The sequence below is a fragment of the Silurus meridionalis genome, chromosome 20, assembly GCF_014805685.1.
Source record: "Silurus meridionalis isolate SWU-2019-XX chromosome 20, ASM1480568v1, whole genome shotgun sequence".
Lineage (NCBI taxonomy): Eukaryota > Metazoa > Chordata > Actinopteri > Siluriformes > Siluridae > Silurus > Silurus meridionalis.
In genome coordinates this window covers 17,107,805-17,126,616 of record NC_060903.1, presented here as the reverse complement: position 1 = coordinate 17,126,616, position 18,812 = coordinate 17,107,805, and the positions used below count along the sequence as shown (strand labels likewise).

Below are 18,812 nucleotides of genomic sequence, written 5' to 3'. Positions count from 1 at the left end.
GTCTTTCTTGCCCATGACTTAACTCTGTCCATTATGTTTAAGTTCAAGGTTATTGTGTTTTCCTTCATGTCTTTGGTTATCACATGTCTTGATTTTTGGCCTCTGTGGTTTTTGGAATGTACATTGTAAATACATTTCTACACTCACATTTGCTTTCCACTTCATTACAGGAATTCTAACAAAACAAGAAGGAAGTGCATCGCTCAGAATAGCTAAAACATAACTACAGCACAGCCAATTGCAAGACACATACATCTGGTAAAGTCAGACTTGCAAAGTACCACAGGAAATGGGTTTAAATGTGTTTGATATAAACCTTGAAGCAGCAGTGAGCACGGCACTGACAAAACAAACAGTAAGTCTATCCTTAAATATAGAAAAAACATTGTTTTATATATTTTAATAATGTATCGCAAGAACTGATGGATGCATTATACTGAATCTGTCAATGCATTTTTGTACATTTTTGCCCAGCATACAGCGTACAAACTTCCTGTCAACAGTGTATATATATATATATATATATATATATATATATATATATATATATATATATATATATATATATATATATACACACACACCTGTCCATTCCTTTACATGTTTAGAGCAGATTTCAGATTTATGTATATTTTGTTTTATTTTAATGCCATGGATAGTTGAAAAAAAATGTTTTTTTTAGCTTAGCACATCTTGCTGCTATGGTTTTGTGTGTGACCAATAATATTTGAATCAAACTTAAAAATATTTAAAAATTCTCGAGTAAAATACCATGATACCAGTAAACAAAAAAAAATGTCCATGGTTGTTGACTGTGGCAAGAATTTCTCAATGCCTTTTTTATATCACCATTAACCAACCCATATATTTCTCAACAGTTCTCATGTTTCCTAATTGGGCAGAATAAAGGGTAAGACCTCAGTGAGCTTTCTGAGAAATAATTTATTTTCATTTTCATTTTATAACTGTACATTTAATTTCATTTTAATGTTATTTTCTTCTTTTTTATGTCTGTGAAGAAATGACAATAAACAAGTATGAAGCTAGTAAGTGATGCAGACGTTTATTTGGAGATTATTTATTCATTCGAATTATAAGCAAAAAAAAAATATATATATATATATATATATATATATATTTTATTATTTCCTGTAGTTTTTTGTAAACACACTAAAAACTCTACTTTTTACAGTATTTCTTTCTGAAGACTTTCGTTGCTTCTTGTTCTTCATCTGGTTTCTGGACGTTGTTCTGATTTGGATTCTGACATTCCTAGAGATTGATTTGATCCGGAAACTCAGAAACATCTGCCACATCTCCGGATGCTGCTGCCACAAACTTCATTTCTTCAAATCCAAACCACTTAATGAGCTACAAACTCTGATACCATGACATGTAAACTATGAAAGTCTCACTCCTACACTTGCTCTAGTGATGAGTCCAAGCTTATTGTATTACGTCTCTTGTTTGGTTATTTATTATTGTGTCTGCCTGTTTTCTACTGAATTTTCCTACTTGTTTTGTCTGCTCATGGTCTCTTATTAATAAATTTGTCTCCAAATCTGATCAGAACTTCTAACAGTTCCAAAACAACAGACTGAAGGTTATTGAGAAAACCTAATGCTGAATGAATAAGGCTTAAAAAGAAAAGCAGGCAGTGCTTGTGGAACCGATTGTGTGCTAGTCAATTTACAATCCACAAGATTTGCTATATGAAGATAAACTTTACATGGGTTGGAGTGGAAGATCTCCAGCTATAGATCTCTGACCTCAACCCTATTGAATAATGAAGTGAAACACTGACTGGACCTCAATCAAGTATATCATTATGACCCCCTGCTTAATATTGTGTTGGTCCTCCTTTAGCTGTCAAAACAGTTCTGACCCATCAATCATCAGCAGCATGAACTTCTTTAGCAGTTTGAGCTACAGGAGATCGTCTGTTGGATCGGACCACACGAACCAGCCTTTGCTCCCGACGTGCATCAATGATCCTCGGCCGCCCACGACCCTTCCGCTGGTTCGCCACTGTTCCTTCCTTGGAGCACTTTTGATAGATACTGACCACTGCAGACCAGGAACATCTCACAAGAGCTGCAGTTTTGGAGATGCTCTGACCCAGTCGTCTAGATGTCCCCTGACCTTCTTAATTAGTTAATAATCAGGGCAAAATAATAAGAAAAAGTAAGAAATAGAGGAAAAATGCTGATTTCTTGGGATTTCCATGTAGATCAGACTCTATTAATACAGTTTGGTGAAAAACTATCCAGCTAGTGGCAGTTCTATGGATGGAAATGTTGATGAGAATTGATAATGACAAGAATTGACTTCAATATGCTCCTTTTTGTTTTCAATAAAATGGATCAATTCGGGTTCAGTGTCATATTCGAATTGAACGGAGTGTGAAACCTGAAACAAGACGTTTTCTCCTGCCAGAACTTGAGTCCTGCAAAGGCTCTAATGACCAGTGAAAACAGCAATATTTGCTAGAACACAGTAAGTACACTCACACACACACACACACACACACACACACACACACACACACACACACACACACACACAGCATGGAGTCTGTCGATAACAGGGCTCCAAAACACACCATCACACTGTTTACTCTGACACAGGTGTTGATTTCTCCAGTACGACACATCCTGTGGTTAATGCCAAGGCCAAATCAACACACTGACATCTATTAGTCACTAAATTAGACTTCACAGGGCTGCACCTTTAAAAAAAAAACATGCACAATTATCAATCATCTTAAGGGTGTGCAAACTTTTGCACTCAACTCTAAAGAGAAGATTGAGCTCAGACTGTTCCCAAATATTAGGCTAATATCCAGGTGGAGATTACATGCTAATGCAGTATAAATGAAGCCATGTGTTCCTGAGTGTTTTCCGTTTTTCTTATCACATCTGGAAAGCAAAGCTTTTACAAAAAAATCCAGAATTTGTTCTGCAACACACACAAAAAAATATCCATCACGAAGGCTCGGATTAGTCATCGGTTTTCTGTTTTTCTCCATTTTCCTTTATCTGGATTGGAAATGGATTTTTTTTCATCTGTGAAAGCAGCGACATGCCTCTTATCTCTGAGAAGTATAGACCGTTAGCAAGATCCATTTTAATACGTCACGTCAGCGCAAAATGAAAAAAAAAACAACCTTCACACTTCCGCAAACATGCCAGTCATCAGGAGATTAGACCTGTTTTCTGTTAGCAAAAGAAAAAAAACTCAAAAAGCTGAAGCAGTGACGTGTCTGCTGTGGGCACACACACATTCCTGAGACTTGATGAGATGTTCAATAATAAAGACAACCGATAATTAAAATATTGAGATATCATACTCGTATCAATAATCAGATTACTGGTACACAGGGTCATCTTTAATTAAAGGAAATTGGTATGGGAAGCTACGTAGCTCAGAGCTTAGGTTTGTTCTAGACTGTCATTTTTATTTTTTTCGCAACATCAGATCCATCAAATTTAATTTCTACCAGCTACAAACCTGGAAAAGGTGAAGCTAGCATACCTGGCAACCTGAGTTCGTTTATCTACAATGCAAATACACATGCCCCATTTTTTTATTTTTTTAAGTTAATGAAAGTGTATGAAAGTATGATCAGCTTTCAAAAGTCCAGCTAAAAGTCGAAACATGCTCCATGCACAGAGGACGTTCAGATTCCTTCTACACACGATATGCTGATGATGCTGGATGCTGTGTGAATTTTCTAAACGTCACTTCAACCAAGTCGACAAAACCAAGTTTCTGTGGTCTTTACAAACTTCCTGTTTTAAGGTTTTAAAACACTGTGCAAAAGACCAACCCTCATCTCTGTGTTCAGTATGGTGACCTATATAAAAAAATCCATGAGCTGTGGGTAGAGTTTCTCAAGCCGAGACTAGGTGAAGGTTTACATGACCTTCCTGTGAGACGCATCCTGCTGATCATTCAGTGTTGTGAAGAAGCTAAGCGTGCTTGGAGGAGAGCACTAACCTCTCCACACTTTATAGATGAGCTGACGGAATACCGAGCATTACTTTCCCAGAGAGCGGCGCACGTCATGCCTTTTTTTGGAGTTTCACATAGAAAAATGTGTAAACGCGTCCAAATCTTTTTGTTGTCTTTTTATTTGGCGATTCACTGGTAATATTGTTCAGGCCGGGCCACATACACAGTTTAATAGTGAACCGATTGCACTATACAATAACAGTTCATCATATTAGCTTTAGTCATGATGATCCCATCAATATGAAAATAAACAAAATCAAATAAAACATAGGATTAAATTAGTAAACACAGCTTAAGACAGAGGACGGAGATTTATCTGTGATCTACATGAAAGTAGTCCTTCATTCATTTTTCTGAAATGAAAAACAATCTATATAGACATGCATGTGCTGTTAAAAGTTAAATATATACACTATTGTGAATAGACAGACGTATCAGACATCTGACCTTTTTTCCCCCCAAACTGTTACCACAAAGGCACACAATTGTGTAGCTGTTAATTTTGGAGTTGGAGTGGAAGATCTCCAGCTATAGAGCTCTGAACTTAACCCTATTGAAGATGATGAACGTGAACACTGACTCCACCCCAGGCCTCCTCACCTCATCTACATGACTTTTACGAACATCCTTGTGGCCGAATCTCCAAAATCATACTCCAAAATCTGGTGGAACATCTTCTGAGAAGATTGGAGGTTATTATACCAGCAAATGAAGACTACATGTAGAATGGGATGTTTGGAAAGCACACAGAATCCAATTTTTTCGTATGTGTGTGTGCTTATTTTCTATATTTATCACTATCGTTGCTGTACCGTGAATGAATTCTGGAAAGCTCCTCTACACATTAGACCACAGTGTTCACCTTCATCGCTCATTTGGACATCGGTGAAGATTTCTTAAAGAAAAAGAAAATGTACAGTCACTAAGACTCCGATCATTGCCAGAAGGCTATTGTTGGACTCTTAATCAAAGCTCTATGTGCTATGATTTGATTATTCTTTATTTAGAGTTTTGGATTAGACACACGCATGTCCTGCCAACTGAATAAAAACGGACGTTTGAGCTTGTAATAAGAGCTACAGGACATCACTTTAAAGTAGAACTTGATCAAGTAATGATACTGATCACACGACCAGAGCCGCTAGTTTAGCCTGTGTGATTTCACATTTTAATGATCCAGCACTAAATATGGCCTCTTCATTATTCACCGTTTTGAAGTGATACAGTCTCAGTGTGGGAAAGTGAGCAGGGAAAAAAAGAACATTGAAAAATGAGAAATATTTTCTCATGGCACTGAACGCGAATGTATGTTTTGGCCGTGTATCAAAGGCGCTTCAGGTTTATACAGTTACTGCGTACGTATATGGAAAAGACATACATCATAGAGAATCAAGGAATAGTGTTAAAGGCTGTATTTTAGTACAGAGGAAGGGACTCGATGTGAAGGCTTTGGTGTCATCCACCGGTTTTTTGTTTTAGCTACTTTTCACCGGTGTGGACATCAGTCTTTGGTCCTTCAGCGTTTTCGTCTTAGAAGAGAGGACGAGTACGGTGCCTCCAAATCACCAGGAAAACTCGGATCACGAACAACACGCAGGCCAGCGCCAAGAGAACAGCTGCAAAAAACAGATAAAATAAGGACGTGATTAGAATTCTAAAAAAGGAAGCTGAAAATAAATTTCTTAAGTCCGTCTTATTAAAAGGGGTGTGGTTTATGTTATATTTCCAATCAGGGATGTTTGTCAGCCCCAGTGAAGTAGGTGTGGATTATATATACACAAGGTTGGTATCAAAAGTTTGAGACTAGTTTTGTGACCCGCCAACAGATGGCAGCACAAGGCTGCACGCACAGTCACAGGGAGCACCGACGTTCATAAGGCAGTGTGCCGAAAGTCATCGTCCTGTGTACATCAGGAAGCTGTTCATCTGGTGCTATTCGGACTTCGCCCTCTTCCGGAAGATGAAGATTTATCTCAAAGGTCGTCGTTTTGACCCCGTTGTCATAACTCACCCGAAAACACGGCGTTTCTCCCCGGAGCTGCTGCGTCGTAGTGTTTGTTCAGGTTTCCACTGAGAGCGAAGATAATGACGGGGTAGACGGTCAGAATGTAGCGCACGTGCTTCTCGATCACAAAGTTCTCCACAGCAAACCTGCACATGCCAAAGAAATCGGGGTCAAAAACACGATTTAAAAGAATTACCATAAACAAATGCGTGTAAACTGATTAGACACTGGACGAGGACTCACCATACGATCACTTCGATCAGCAGAATGCTCAGAGAAACAGTGGCTGCATCTGTGGGTGACATGGAATTAATATCCAACACCACGCTCAGGTTGAGGAGGGTAGCGATAGTCGTCCATGTGGAGTAAGTTGCAATACCGTTCTGAACCTGAAATACAACACGTGAGCTGAACGTCACGTCTACAACGTCACAACAGTCTGCAATGATTTTTTTTCCTCATAATCAAAAATATAGAGTTATTAATGTAGCGTTACATTAATAATTAGTAAGAAAATTATATTTATAACATTATATTTTTATAAAAGACTAAAGCCTACTCTTTCACTGATGTCATCAACACATGTGCATTTATTGTTTCAGAAATAAATTATTAAGCTGAATATGCATTATAGCAGGTATCTATCGTTTTATTTTTTGTATATATTTTATTTCTTTTTTTATTAGATTTATTTTTTTATTAATTATTTTGTACTGTTGTTTATATAATAAAAAAGGATATATTTTACTTTTTGATTGTGAAATCATTCTTTAAGTAATTTTTTAAAACTAATTATTTAATTTAATTTATTGTTAGTATTTAATTTATTAATTATATTTCTAAAACAGTTCATTATTTAGATTAACCCACGGGTCAACCCGGTTTTTGTGCTTATTTGTAAGACACATCAAACACACACACACACACACACCAGCACATAGATGCAGCAGAGATCTACGGGATGGTTGTGTTTGAGCCAGGCTCCATGAGTTCGCAGACCAACACAAGAGAAGAAGATCAGGAGGTAACTTGTGAACGCAATCAGAGCTAAACATATTAGTGCTGGAATCATCAACCTGCAGTGAAGGGGGAAAAACACACACACACACACACACACACACACACACACAGCTCACTATTACAAGCTCTATTCAAGGTTGCCAAATATGTTCCAAACAAGCATACATAAATCACAGAGCTTTATCCATCAGGAAGTAGCACGGCTCTGTCAACCCTGACAATTTCTAATTCTTATGTTCTCAACATGGACGTGTACGTACTCTCTGTCCCACAGCAGGAGCCAGGTGATGTTCAGGAGCATGTTAATCATCCATGAGAGAAAAAAGCCATAAGGAAGAACAGCAGGACTGCAGTACATCCATCCGGTGGCCGTCCTGCGCACAAAACATGAGACGAAAAGATGCAGTGAAGTTCATGTGATGCTGCAAATGACAGGTTTATATTAAAGAGCATATGAACTCATCAGCTGCGTATTTGTGATTACCGTCTGCAGAACCAGCTCAGAAAATACAGGTACATCAGAACAAGCCAGGTGTAGATGATTCCCCATATGGAGAAAGTCCATCCAGCCGGAGTGATTTCTGTCTCATACAGAGCGGACACATTTCCTGTTCCACGCAAAAACGGTCCTAAAAAAAAACAACACGAGGCGTGACTAAAATATACTGTAGGTTTAGGACAATCAGATTGCAGCATTTTAAATTTAGTAAAATAAATAAATAAATAATAGTATAATGTATATATATTCTATTAAAATATGAAATATTATATATAAAGCATTCTTGCTTGTGTTATAAAAGTGGGTTTAAAAGTGTGTGTGTGTGTGTGTGTGTGTGTGTGTGTGTGTAGTCAGTGATTTACTCAGGAGACCATAAAAACTTGAGATTTCTCCTCAGATCCATTTATATTTCAGCAAATATATTAACTAAGCAAAATTAAAGCGTATCTAAAAATATTTGTTTATATGTAAAATCTTAAAATCTTTCACACGTGACTACATAGTCTATTGAACTTTCAGATTATTTTCATTTGATTAAGATGGTTTAAATTACATCAATATAACCCACAGATCTTAGTTTACAAATTGATCAAATAAATCTGACGTGATCACGTGAAAAATACATCTAAACATAGACACTTTAAATGCGTTAAATTTACATGTGAAGTCTCTAATATGCAAATATGCATGTAAAGTTTATGTGCGTCCTGATTGGCTAGATAGCCAATCCCTAAAGAGTGGGTGTGGCTACCCGGAATACAGATGGGAAAAGAAAAGGTCCTGTTTTACCCACCTTTTCCCGTTCCAGCCAAGGCGTTGATGGTCAAAGCGGTGATGAAAACCAACAGGGAGAGAAGAAGAACTAAAATTCGCCCGATGTTGTGTCCCTCCATGCCTGAGCTCCGGATTAAAAGTATTTTTTTTTTTTTTTTTTTTTGTAAACCAAACCTGACTGATTTTCCTTCGAATTTCTAAAGTTTTCTGCTGTTAAGTCGCCGTATTTCTACACAAAGAGAGAAAAGAATATAATAAACAATTTATTTAGTTTAAATTGACTTAAATTAACCTTCTTCGATGCAAAACTTGACACTCCGGTGTTGTATAACGAAGATATTATACAACGTGTGATGTTTTATAACTTCTCTTCTTCTACCACTTTTACTGGGAAGCGTGAGTGAAAGGGCTTTTATCGCCACCTGCTGGCCTTTTAGTGTAAAGAAAGAAAAAAGAAGAAAAAAAGAAAGCATAACTAAAGACGAAAGAAAGAAAAAATGAAGAACTTCAAAGAAAGAAATCTGACAAGGAGATCCAAAAAAACACAAGAAAAAAAAATTCATTAAAAAAGTAAAGCATATCAAAACTTAAATCAATTTAAAACCAACCAAGAAAGGACTTACTATTTTTTAAAGCGTGAAAGCAGAACAAAAAATTCATATTTCCACAAAAATCATAAATATTAAAGTATACAAACATTAAAGAGAAAAAGAGAAAGTCAAAAAGAATATTTATTTTGAAAATATTTTCTTTATAAAACATGTCTTTAATTTAAACAATTTAAATGTAATTAATAACAATTCTATCTTGTGCACTAAATTAAAAAATAAGATTTTGTTTAAAAAAAACAAAAAAAAAAAACAGGAAGAAATAAAAAATGTTTCACTGTCGGTTCTACATATTTAGGAAAAATACGCATTATCTTTTTGAAATCTGTGAAAGAATTGCTGTCTCCTAGTCGGCTTTAGTTAAAAAATGTTTTTTAAATATTATCAATAATTATATTTTTCTTATCTTTCTTATCTTTAGGGTTAGTCTTTAAAAAAAAACGAGAAAAACACAAAAAGCAGGTAATTGTCCAATAATTCTGTAGTTACTGTATAAAGTAATTCAGAACGGCCAGTGTTTTATATTCTACATGATCAGAAAAAGAATAAAACAGTAAAGTTCCTCAACACAAATGTGAAACATTTTCTAATATAAATCAGATCAGGGAGAGAAAAAAAGAGAGACGCGGATGCAACCAAATATTGTGTTTAATCGACATTAGATTAGACTCGAAGCTCGATGATCAGACAAAACACGTTGTTTATTAAATGCCCTGAATCCTAAAACAGGTTCAGAATACAGTTCAGAAACACTCAAATCCAATCATTACTTTTAAATATCAAAGCAGAGGAAAACAGAGCCAAAATAAAAAGGAAATAATTCGATTTTATAAAAAAAAAAAAAAAAATTCTCTCTCTCTCTCTCTCTCTCTCTCTATATATATATATATATGATGAAAAGAAGAATATTCTATTTTATAGTGTTTATTTTTCTTTTTTCTCTGGTAACTGGGATTAGTGCGCCACCTACCGGACTCTTGTGCAAACGAGAAAATCTCAATTATTGCTAAATTCCGATAAAATCATTTAGAAAAAAAAAAAATAATAATAATAATGCATATGTGTAAAACCATGTAAAATATTGGCTCTCATGCATTATATTTGGATATTTTAGATCACAATTATTGAAGCAGCAGGTCAGGGAAACCCCCAGGTGATGTTTGCAGATCTTCACCTGTCCAGCGTTGGTCACCCAGAGATTATTAAAGCCCAAGATCTCGTGTTGTAGAGCATCAGTTTGAAGGTATTTTATTCTGTGTGTTACATTCAGGATATTTGTCAGACATGAGACTCAGACTGGTTCTATACACTAACTGCTTGAACCTGAGTGATCTTTATCAGCTGTTTCTACCTGCACAAATGTCACTTATTGAGGGTTTTTTGCAGCATTTTAGATCAAATCTAGTGGCTGTTGTTGTAAATACCCAAATCAGCCTCTCCAGCATCATCAACTATACCATAGATTCCTTATTGTCTAATATTTGATGTAAACAGTAACTAAGTGTATGATTTTTTTTATGATTGTACTGCTGCCACATTATTAGCTATTTAGATATTTACATGAATAAGCAGGATTTTATTGTTGTGATATAATAAGATTTGAGTGCATGTTGTGTAGATTTTTGTTGTTTTAACAGAACCAGTATCCTGTCGATGGTCTCATTAGATGTTGGGTCATCGATCACCTAAAGCATTGGTGGTTGTAGAGGACAGAAGTGACAGCAGCGACACACACGAGTCAGAAATCTGTTGTGCGTAAATGATTTATGTTTCATCGACAGATTAAAACCACAATTCCACATTGGGTCTCTGAAAACATGTGGGCCGAAAACATCAACGGGCATCAGAAGAAGCTTCGCTGTTCTGTTCGGAAAGATTTAATAAATAATAAAACTGATTTCTGGACATTTGCAGCTTCGATTAATACACACAGTAAATGGGTTCGTCCAATACTGAAGCCTGGCGTCTTTCAGCACGGGGGCTGGTTTATACTTCTGCATCTGCGTGTTTGTTGAACACGAATACCGTAACGTGAACGCTTTTTATGTCTTATCCTTTCTGAGAAGTGCAGTCACTCAATCAATCAATCAATTAAGATCAGTGCAGAAATATAAACCAGCCCTAAACCAGACAGCTGGTGAACCGATCCAGCTGATATCCAGCATGATTTTGGCAAAGCTAAGGCACATGATAGAGAGAGAGAGATGAAGAAACAGGTGGAGGAAAGAGGGATCAGGATTCGTCAGCTCTTCGCCTGTTTCTTTTTCAGCACCAGCTCAGCAAGCAGCTTGTACCGGATCATACACTCCTCCTGCAGACAACAGAAACAGAGAGCACACACACACACACACACACACACACACACACACACACTTCATTATAACATTTTTATCACCCCACAGACCATTATTTTAATATTCATTAACATCAACCAAAAACCACTACAGAAACAGTACCATATAATAATAATAATAATAATAATAATAATAATAAGTGCCGATATCTGACCAATCAGAAGCAAGTATTCAACACTATTGAAATATAAATATGATTAGAAATTAAACCGGGTGTTTAACGGACCCTCATAAGTCAGGCTGGAGGGTCTGGACTCTGAAAGAAGGATGCTGTCCAAAGTATATTTCATCTAGGGACTCCATCTAAAGAGTACGTTCAGCGACAGACTCGTACTACCAGAATGCACCTCAGGAGATCAAACTATTTCACTCCTCCCTCTGAGTGTTAAACAGCTGGTCCACTATACAGACGATATACAATATAGTTCTATATTTCCATGCCACACTTCTATAATGTTAATATCATGGGCATTTCAGTGCAATAATAATAATAACTTGTATAACCCTCACTGTAGTATATTTACTACAAATTTCCAATTTTTTATTTTCTTTAATTTTACTCTAAGAAACTGCGACCCAACAATTTCCCTATGGGATCAGTAAAACATTCGAATTCTGACGACCCCTCAGAAGATGCAGACGGGTTTAACTTCTAACCTTGCTTTTCCCAGGCACCACTTTGGCGATCCTGTCCCAGCGTTCCGCTGTGCCTCGGGGGTACTGCTGCAGCGCCAGCTCCAACAGTCTCTGCTGGTTTTGGGACCAAACCTCGTCAGAAGACACTGGCTTTTCCTTTGCTTGCTTTTTCTCCTCGTCGCTGTCCTCTTCCACGGCCGTGGGATCAAAGTCTCTCTGTCTGCGCCCTTTCGCTTTTTCCTTCTCCTCCCCTGGTCCTGTCCCAGCAGCCCCCGTGGCGGATTTCTTGCTTCGTCTCCTCACGGTTTTGCTCTCAGTATCCTCGGGTGTGTCGAGCTGAGAAGGCTCTTCGAGGAGCCCGATCTCCTCTCTCTGGGTCATAAGACTATCAGGGACGGCGCTTTTTCCCACCGTCACGCTACTTTTCAACTCCGAGAACTTCACCAACCCTGAGGGGTCAAAAGATTTGTTTTGTGAGGTCCATTTTTGTGAGGTCCACCACAACTAATGTTTTAAATAACACTGACCTGATGTATTGGAAACACAGTCTTTGATTTGTTTCACTTTTGTTGTAACCTAAAAAAAATGTATAATATTTTTTGGCTTCAATGTGCAGAAATGTAAATAATGTTATAAAAAAAAAAAAAAGCTGTGCACTGCTCGGAAACCCACATCAGTAACGGCTCTGCCCAGTTCATGAGCGATCTTCTCCCACCGCCCCGGTGTTCCTCCTGGAAACTTCGCCATGCAGCGAGTCAGCAGACTGAGGTCCTCATCTGTCCACTCTGGACTCTGAAATCGCCAGTGACATGTTAGACAACGTAAAAACTCTAAAAGCTTCAATCGTGACTATTTACAGTTCCATTGGACTGACTTTCTTTTTTTGCATTTTACGATCTTCTAGCCAGTCGTCCATCTGATCCTCGATGTCCTCGATGGACGTTCCCTGGTCGTACGCAGGAACGTACGCCGACTCGCTGGACTCGTAAACCGGAAACTCGACTTTGGGTTTCTTTACCTTTGGCCTTTTTTCTCCTGATGGGTCACGAAAGTAATTTTGTGTCTTTATAATACAGTATAAGCTCCGTTTTACTACATTTCCACTGCACAAATAAATATTTTCACATCACGTATGAATTTGTTTACGTTACTTTGTTGCGTTTCTTGCTCTGCTTGTGCTTCTGCTTCCGCTTGCTCTTTTTCTTTCAGTTTCATCTCTTTGTAGTCTTGGTAGTACTGCTTCACCTCCTGAGTTTATAAAAACACAGTGGGTGATTTACGCAAAAGTAAACTACGGGCACACACCCCCGCCCCCCCCCCGCTATGGTGGACACGTACCTGTATGACATGAGGGAGAGATTTCAGCGCGTAGTAAAGCCATATGCTCAGCTTGAGTGGCAGAATATCTTGCCAGTTCGGTTTATCGGATCTAACAAGGAAACAAAGTAATTAGGAACAATGCAAGTCAAATAAAATAAAACCATGAAGAATACTCTAGACCAGTAGAAAGAGGAGGAGTGTCACTACTACTAGGAAATACTCTTTAAATATTAGCTCTAGGGACCACACTAAGGTTAGGGTTCTCAAATAACGACTGCTGGCGCATGAAGTCATTTCCTTTGATGGACTGATAAATGGCTCACTTCTCATTTTTCTCCTGCCCCGTGGTCTTCGGCTCCTCGGCCAGCTTGCTGCTTTGCTTTTTCTTCTTCTCTTTCTTCTTCCTGCTCAGGAGCTCATCCTAGAAGAAAAAAAAAGCCTCATCAAAGCCACACTTGCTATCAGTTTTCACACTATACGTTTATCTTTCATGATGATGCCACACAAAGACATCATGCAACACTCACCAACTGCTTCTCCAAGTAAATAGACCAGATCACAGCATAGTGGCCCACAGTGAGAATGAGGAAGAGGAGGAAGCCCAGCTCTCCGTTGCTCATCTTCCGGACACGACGATAGTAGAACACGGGCTGTCTCCAATCAGGAAGCCCATTAACCAGGATGTCATCATACCTGTGTGAGAGAAGACGTTGCACATGGAAATCAGAGTTAACGATTGCAAACCAGAAAAAAAAAACTTCGACTTGTAACGGAGTACAAATGTAGCAATGCAATTTACAGAAAAATACAAATATCCTTCTACCCTTTTCTCCGTTCCTCATCTTTGAGGACTTCATAGATGGCAACGAGCTGCGATTAAAAGGAAAAACATATTCGCAGGTTATTGTTGAAATGCAACAAGACGTTGCGTTGCTATGACGGTTTTCTGCACGAGCTTATCGTACCTGGCGAAACTGGGTTTCAGCGTTCTCATCTTTGTTTTTATCAGGGTGAAGGATGAGGGAAAGTCGTCTGTAGGCCTTTCTGATCTCAGCAGGTGAGGCATCCTATGAAAGAACATGGATTTTATAAATTAAGAACGAATACACCGGTTAAAATAATATTAATAGCAGTAGATTTCTCTTTAAATGCCAATACTGGGCATCGTACTTGAGTCTAAAATTTGACAAGAACTCACTGTTTAAGGCTTCAAACTGGGATATGCAAAAAAAATATTCTTTATGTCCTGTAATGTTCATTTTGTGGATGTTATATGACTATTCTCTGTTAGGAGAGCATTAAGTACCTGATGTAGCATATAAAAGCCATTACTTTTGTCACAATGAGTTCCATTTTGAGTCCTGTTCTTCTCAAGGTGAGTTTTTCCTCACCATTGGTGCACTGGCTTAATTATTATAGACAAACTGAAAGGTATAATCTTTAAGATGATTTGAGATTCAGCCTAAGAATTGAGAATGGATGTTTCCTAATCAGATGAAGAATCCCTTTAAAAAAGAAACTATACTGGTGGTCTCTTCATGCATATTTCTAGTAATCCATCTATGTATTAATCTGCCCCTCTGCCCTTCCATCCGTCCACCTATTTACGTTTGTTTGCGTGTTAAACTTTAGACTCAATATTTACCATTCTGAAAAAAACCCTTCAGAATGGGAACAGTTAAGACTGAGCTACTGGCACCATTGAGGGGCAATATATCTGTTAGGATTGCATTTTGGTCCACCTACTGTAGCATATGATTAGATTAGATGAGATGAGATTAGATTAAACTTTGTCATTGTGCAGAGTACATGTACAGAGCCAATTAAAGGCAGTTAGCATCTAACCAGAAGTGCATACGTGCCTATTTACAATAAAGAACAGTAGATAAATAGGGTATGAGGTCCATATATACAGGGATGAGGGTGATTAATGTACAGAAGGTGCAGTAGGTAATAATATGGAATATATAGTAATATACGATATACTGTGTACACTCGTACTCACTTCACACATCCATGTCTTCAGTACCACCCATATTACCTCATTATTACAAACTGTTTTCACGCTGTTTTTGCACAAACCCTTTTGTTTACATTTTGTTAATTACAAGCTACACTCCTGTACTCAGTTCTCTCTTACACACTGCATTGTGTAATATACAGTGGGTTTAATGGCAGCGCTATTTTGTGCATTTGTCCCACACTGTCTTGTGTTGTCTTGAACCTTCTTGCGCCGTCTGGCACCGTCTTTGCGCCGTCTGGCACCGTCTTTGCGTCGTCTGGCACCGTTTGCACCAGGTTGCACACAATGCACTTTATGTGATGAGGACACTCACTAGTCCTCAGCTCTGTGTTTTCTGTTATGTAGCTTTATGTTGTTAAACATAGCATCAGGGTTCAGGAGGAAGGTCTCATTTTACTGTGTACTGCAATAAAAGCTTCTTGACATGACTATGCAAAGTTTAGGCATAGACGGACATGTCAGAAGACAATATACTCAAATGGATGGTTCAAAAAGAAATGTGTAGTGGATTTGCAGTGCAAAAATACATAGAAAGTGACATTGCAGTATTGAATCAGCTGTTCAGTGCAGTAACAGCCACAGGAAAAAAAAGTTTGTCTTCAGTCTGTTTGTGCGTCTCTGAGGCACCTGTAGCGTCTGCCAGATGGGAGAAGGGTGAAATATCAACGCCTTTACTGTTTGAATTGTCACAATTTCAGCCACAAGATGAGGATGGGTTCTATTTTGAGTCTGGTTCCTCTCAAGGTTTCTTCCTCATACCATCTCCGGGAGTTTCTCCTCGCCACATTCACCAGTGGCTCTCTCATTAGAAAAATTCCTACTCTCTGTAAATCTGCTTTGTGACCGTGTCCATTTTAAAGTTCTCTACAAAAAAACCTGAATTAAATATTCTGAAAATACATAAATACACCATGAGCTGAAAGGACAGGATTTTTGACAGCTCTCACTAAATTCCTGGACAAATTTTAATAATTATGCACCAGACAATGATAAGAATAAGCTCATTACACAAAACCCAAACTTATAGAAAATAATGAAGCAAAATAAAAAAAGAGCAGAATTAATATAGGAAATAAAGCACATACTATTAGTTTCAGTATTTGCATGTCTCCTCCACTTTATATTCATATTAGAAAGTTAGATTTGAATACGTTATAATGTGGAGAACACTTTGGAGGCTTTAACATTTCAAAGTAGTGGATAAAATAATTTGTTAGATATTTGTTTTGGTTGAGTCAAACTAATGACCGTGCTAGGCCTAAAGCCTCGGAGTTTCCTGCAGAATGCTACCGAGACTCGGTCGCTGTTATCGGCGTCAGGACCTACAATCCTCCCGCTGATCCGTTATACCGCCATGAGAAAAAAATTAGGAACCAAAACAAAAAAGAATGATAATAATTACGACCCTTAATTAAAGTATTGGTCAGATTTCAGGTGAATGTGTTTTAAATTCAGGTTAAAACCTTTTAATTATAAGGGTTTAGAAGAACATGGTGTTTCCTCACTAAGTAACGAAGCGGCTGCTACAAAGTTTCATCAAAAAGAGCGACATTTTAACATGAAATAAAAACATGAAACAAAGAAATACAAGTGAACTGATGGTAATACGTGATGATTTACCTGGTTGACGGAAAGAAACTCGTAAAATGATTGTGGGATTTCCTCCACCAGGTCGAACATCTCCAAATCCGCGTCCCACGCTGCAGTCGGCCCCGGAGAGAAGAAGAACAGGCCGGCGACTAACAACACAAATCTCCGGAGCCTCGGAGAAGCCATTGTGAACCCTTCAGAAAAACGTGTTAACGCTCAATTATAGTCATGAAAAAGCTCTGCATGGTTCACCCCTGTAGCCGAATAAAACGTGTCCACTTTCGGCGACGTGGAAAAGCTCCGCGGAGGAGAGTTTCACACGCAGCCGCCACGAGAGCGACCAATCAGGGCTGAGCAACTCGGTCCACGTCGCTGTAAAAACACGCTGAAGGATCGCTTCTGTGGGAGAAGAAAAAAAAAAAAAGGCCGCATCCTAAATATCTGTCTTCTGCCTATACACGTGGCCTTCATCTGAAGTGTAAATCATATAGACGATTGTACTGAATGTTCTCCATGCAGGAGGTGGTTTGAGATTCAGCCTGAGAATTGAGATGTTTCTTTAAAGATGTTCAGAGGAGGATCCCCTGAGAAAAGAAACCACAGTGGTGGTCCATTCATTTATTCATTCATTCATTCATCCATTCATTCATTCATTCATTCATTCATTCACTGTTTCTTTCTTTCTTTTATATATACATCCATCCATCCATTCAATAATCTTTTCTATACTTTCATTCATCCATCCATCCATCCATCCATCCATCCATCCATCCATCCATTCAATTGCGTTTGTATGTCATTTATTGGTCCATATATTCATTTATTCATTCATCCATTCATTCATTCGTTCATCCATCCATTCATTCATTCATTCATGCATTGTTTCTTTCTTTTTTATATATATCCATCCATCCAACAATCTTTTCTATACATTAATTCATTAATTCATTCATCCATCCATCCATTCATCCATTCATTCATTCAATTGCGTTTGTTTGTGTGTCATTTATTTGTCCATATATTCATTTATTCATTCATCCATTAATTCGTTCATTCATTCATTCGTTCATTCGTTCATTCATTCATTGTTTCTTTCTTTCTTTTGTATATCCATCCATTTATCCATTCAATAATCTTTTCTATTCATTCATTCATTCACCCATCCATCCACCTATCCATCCATCCATCCATCCATCCATCCATCCATCCATCCATCCATTCACACGTTCAATTGCGTTTGTTTGTGTGTATGTTAGCATTTCTTTCTGCAGATCAGCAGATCATGTAGGTCTGATTTCTGAGATATTTACTTCTGACTACTGGCACCATCGAGGTGTTTGTAAATAGAAGAACTGATGCGTCTATTAACTTCACAAGTCAAAGCAAATGTCATTAATTTGGATCTGCTGCGACATTCAGACATTTTTATAGAAGAAACTCTGAACCTGCTCATGTGAAATATTTGATGTGTATAAAGCAGTTCTGTACAAAATAGCTTTGACTTATAAGACACTAATTTTATCTTGTACATTTTTTAAATGGAAAAATTGGCCTTTGAAACGACACAAAGGTGTTTTCATAAAAACGCTTAACTTAAAACAAACTAATCAGTCTGTGCATCTGAGACATTATAATCATCATACAAATATATCACATCATTGCCTTAAGCATAATATCCCAATCTTAAGGTTTTATTGATTTATTAAAGTCTTTTCCAGATTGTCGCTATTAGTTTGCTTGTTTTAAGACTTAAATTCATCTTACTGATACAAGTGAGCGATAATAATATCAAACTTATCCTGATATTATCTTCAGAAACTTTTGTGCTCCACTACATTCACGTTAGTTCAGAACATAGACTTATTTTAGATCTGTATTTTATTTTATTTAGATATTTATGACTCAAAGTAATAAGATATTTGAAATAAAGTCGGTGCATAAAAGTCAAAGTTTTACATTTTATCATTCC

General features: G+C 37.6%; 2 protein-coding genes and 1 long non-coding RNA gene across 3 annotated transcripts; 1 reads left to right on the top strand and 2 right to left on the bottom strand.

The window, feature by feature from the left end:
• Positions 1-4,115: 4,115 nt before the first annotated feature.
• Positions 4,116-8,690, bottom strand: si:dkey-29d8.3 (uncharacterized protein LOC556220 homolog). The gene is made up of 7 exons (XM_046875825.1): positions 8,332-8,690; positions 7,524-7,668; positions 7,300-7,413; positions 6,951-7,095; positions 6,263-6,408; positions 6,026-6,165; positions 4,116-5,630 (listed from the first exon to the last, which is right to left on the bottom strand). Exons 1-7 carry the CDS (start codon positions 8,429-8,431, stop codon positions 5,545-5,547), a joined length of 876 nt encoding a protein of 291 aa, XP_046731781.1. The 5' UTR covers positions 8,432-8,690; the 3' UTR covers positions 4,116-5,544.
• Positions 8,691-9,791: 1,101 nt separating this feature from the next.
• On the top strand, positions 9,792-10,817 carry LOC124403427. The gene is made up of 2 exons (XR_006928894.1): positions 9,792-10,163; positions 10,558-10,817. It is a non-coding gene; the product is annotated as an uncharacterized LOC124403427 (long non-coding RNA).
• Positions 10,666-17,259, bottom strand: dnajc1 (DnaJ (Hsp40) homolog, subfamily C, member 1). Its single transcript, XM_046877164.1, has 12 exons — positions 16,874-17,259; positions 14,196-14,297; positions 14,054-14,100; positions 13,758-13,923; positions 13,554-13,651; positions 13,249-13,339; positions 13,062-13,158; positions 12,785-12,945; positions 12,583-12,702; positions 12,438-12,486; positions 11,932-12,359; positions 10,666-11,231 (listed from the first exon to the last, which is right to left on the bottom strand). The coding sequence occupies exons 1-12, from the start codon at positions 17,027-17,029 to the stop codon at positions 11,163-11,165; spliced, it is 1,584 nt and encodes a 527-aa protein (XP_046733120.1). The 5' UTR covers positions 17,030-17,259; the 3' UTR covers positions 10,666-11,162.
• Between the last annotated feature and the right edge of the window lie 1,553 nt (positions 17,260-18,812).

Excerpts from the sequence above, each read along its gene's own strand:
- si:dkey-29d8.3 (XM_046875825.1), bottom strand. The coding sequence starts at position 8,431 with ATGGAGGGACACAACATCGGGCGAATTTTAGTTCTTCTTCTCTCCCTG. Across the intron at positions 7,669-8,331 it reads CTTGGCTGGAACGGGAAAAG|GACCGTTTTTGCGTGGAACA; the intron begins GTGGGTAAAACA and ends GTTTTTTTTTAG. Across the intron at positions 6,409-6,950 it reads TCTGCTGCATCTATGTGCTG|GTTCAGAACGGTATTGCAAC; the intron begins GTGTGTGTGTGT and ends GTTGTATTTCAG.
- dnajc1 (XM_046877164.1), bottom strand. The coding sequence starts at position 17,029 with ATGGCTTCTCCGAGGCTCCGGAGATTTGTGTTGTTAGTCGCCGGCCTG. Across the intron at positions 14,101-14,195 it reads CTGAAACCCAGTTTCGCCAG|CTCGTTGCCATCTATGAAGT; the intron begins GTACGATAAGCT and ends TTTTAATCGCAG. Across the intron at positions 12,487-12,582 it reads TGGGCAGAGCCGTTACTGAT|GTTACAACAAAAGTGAAACA; the intron begins GTGGGTTTCCGA and ends CATTTTTTTTAG.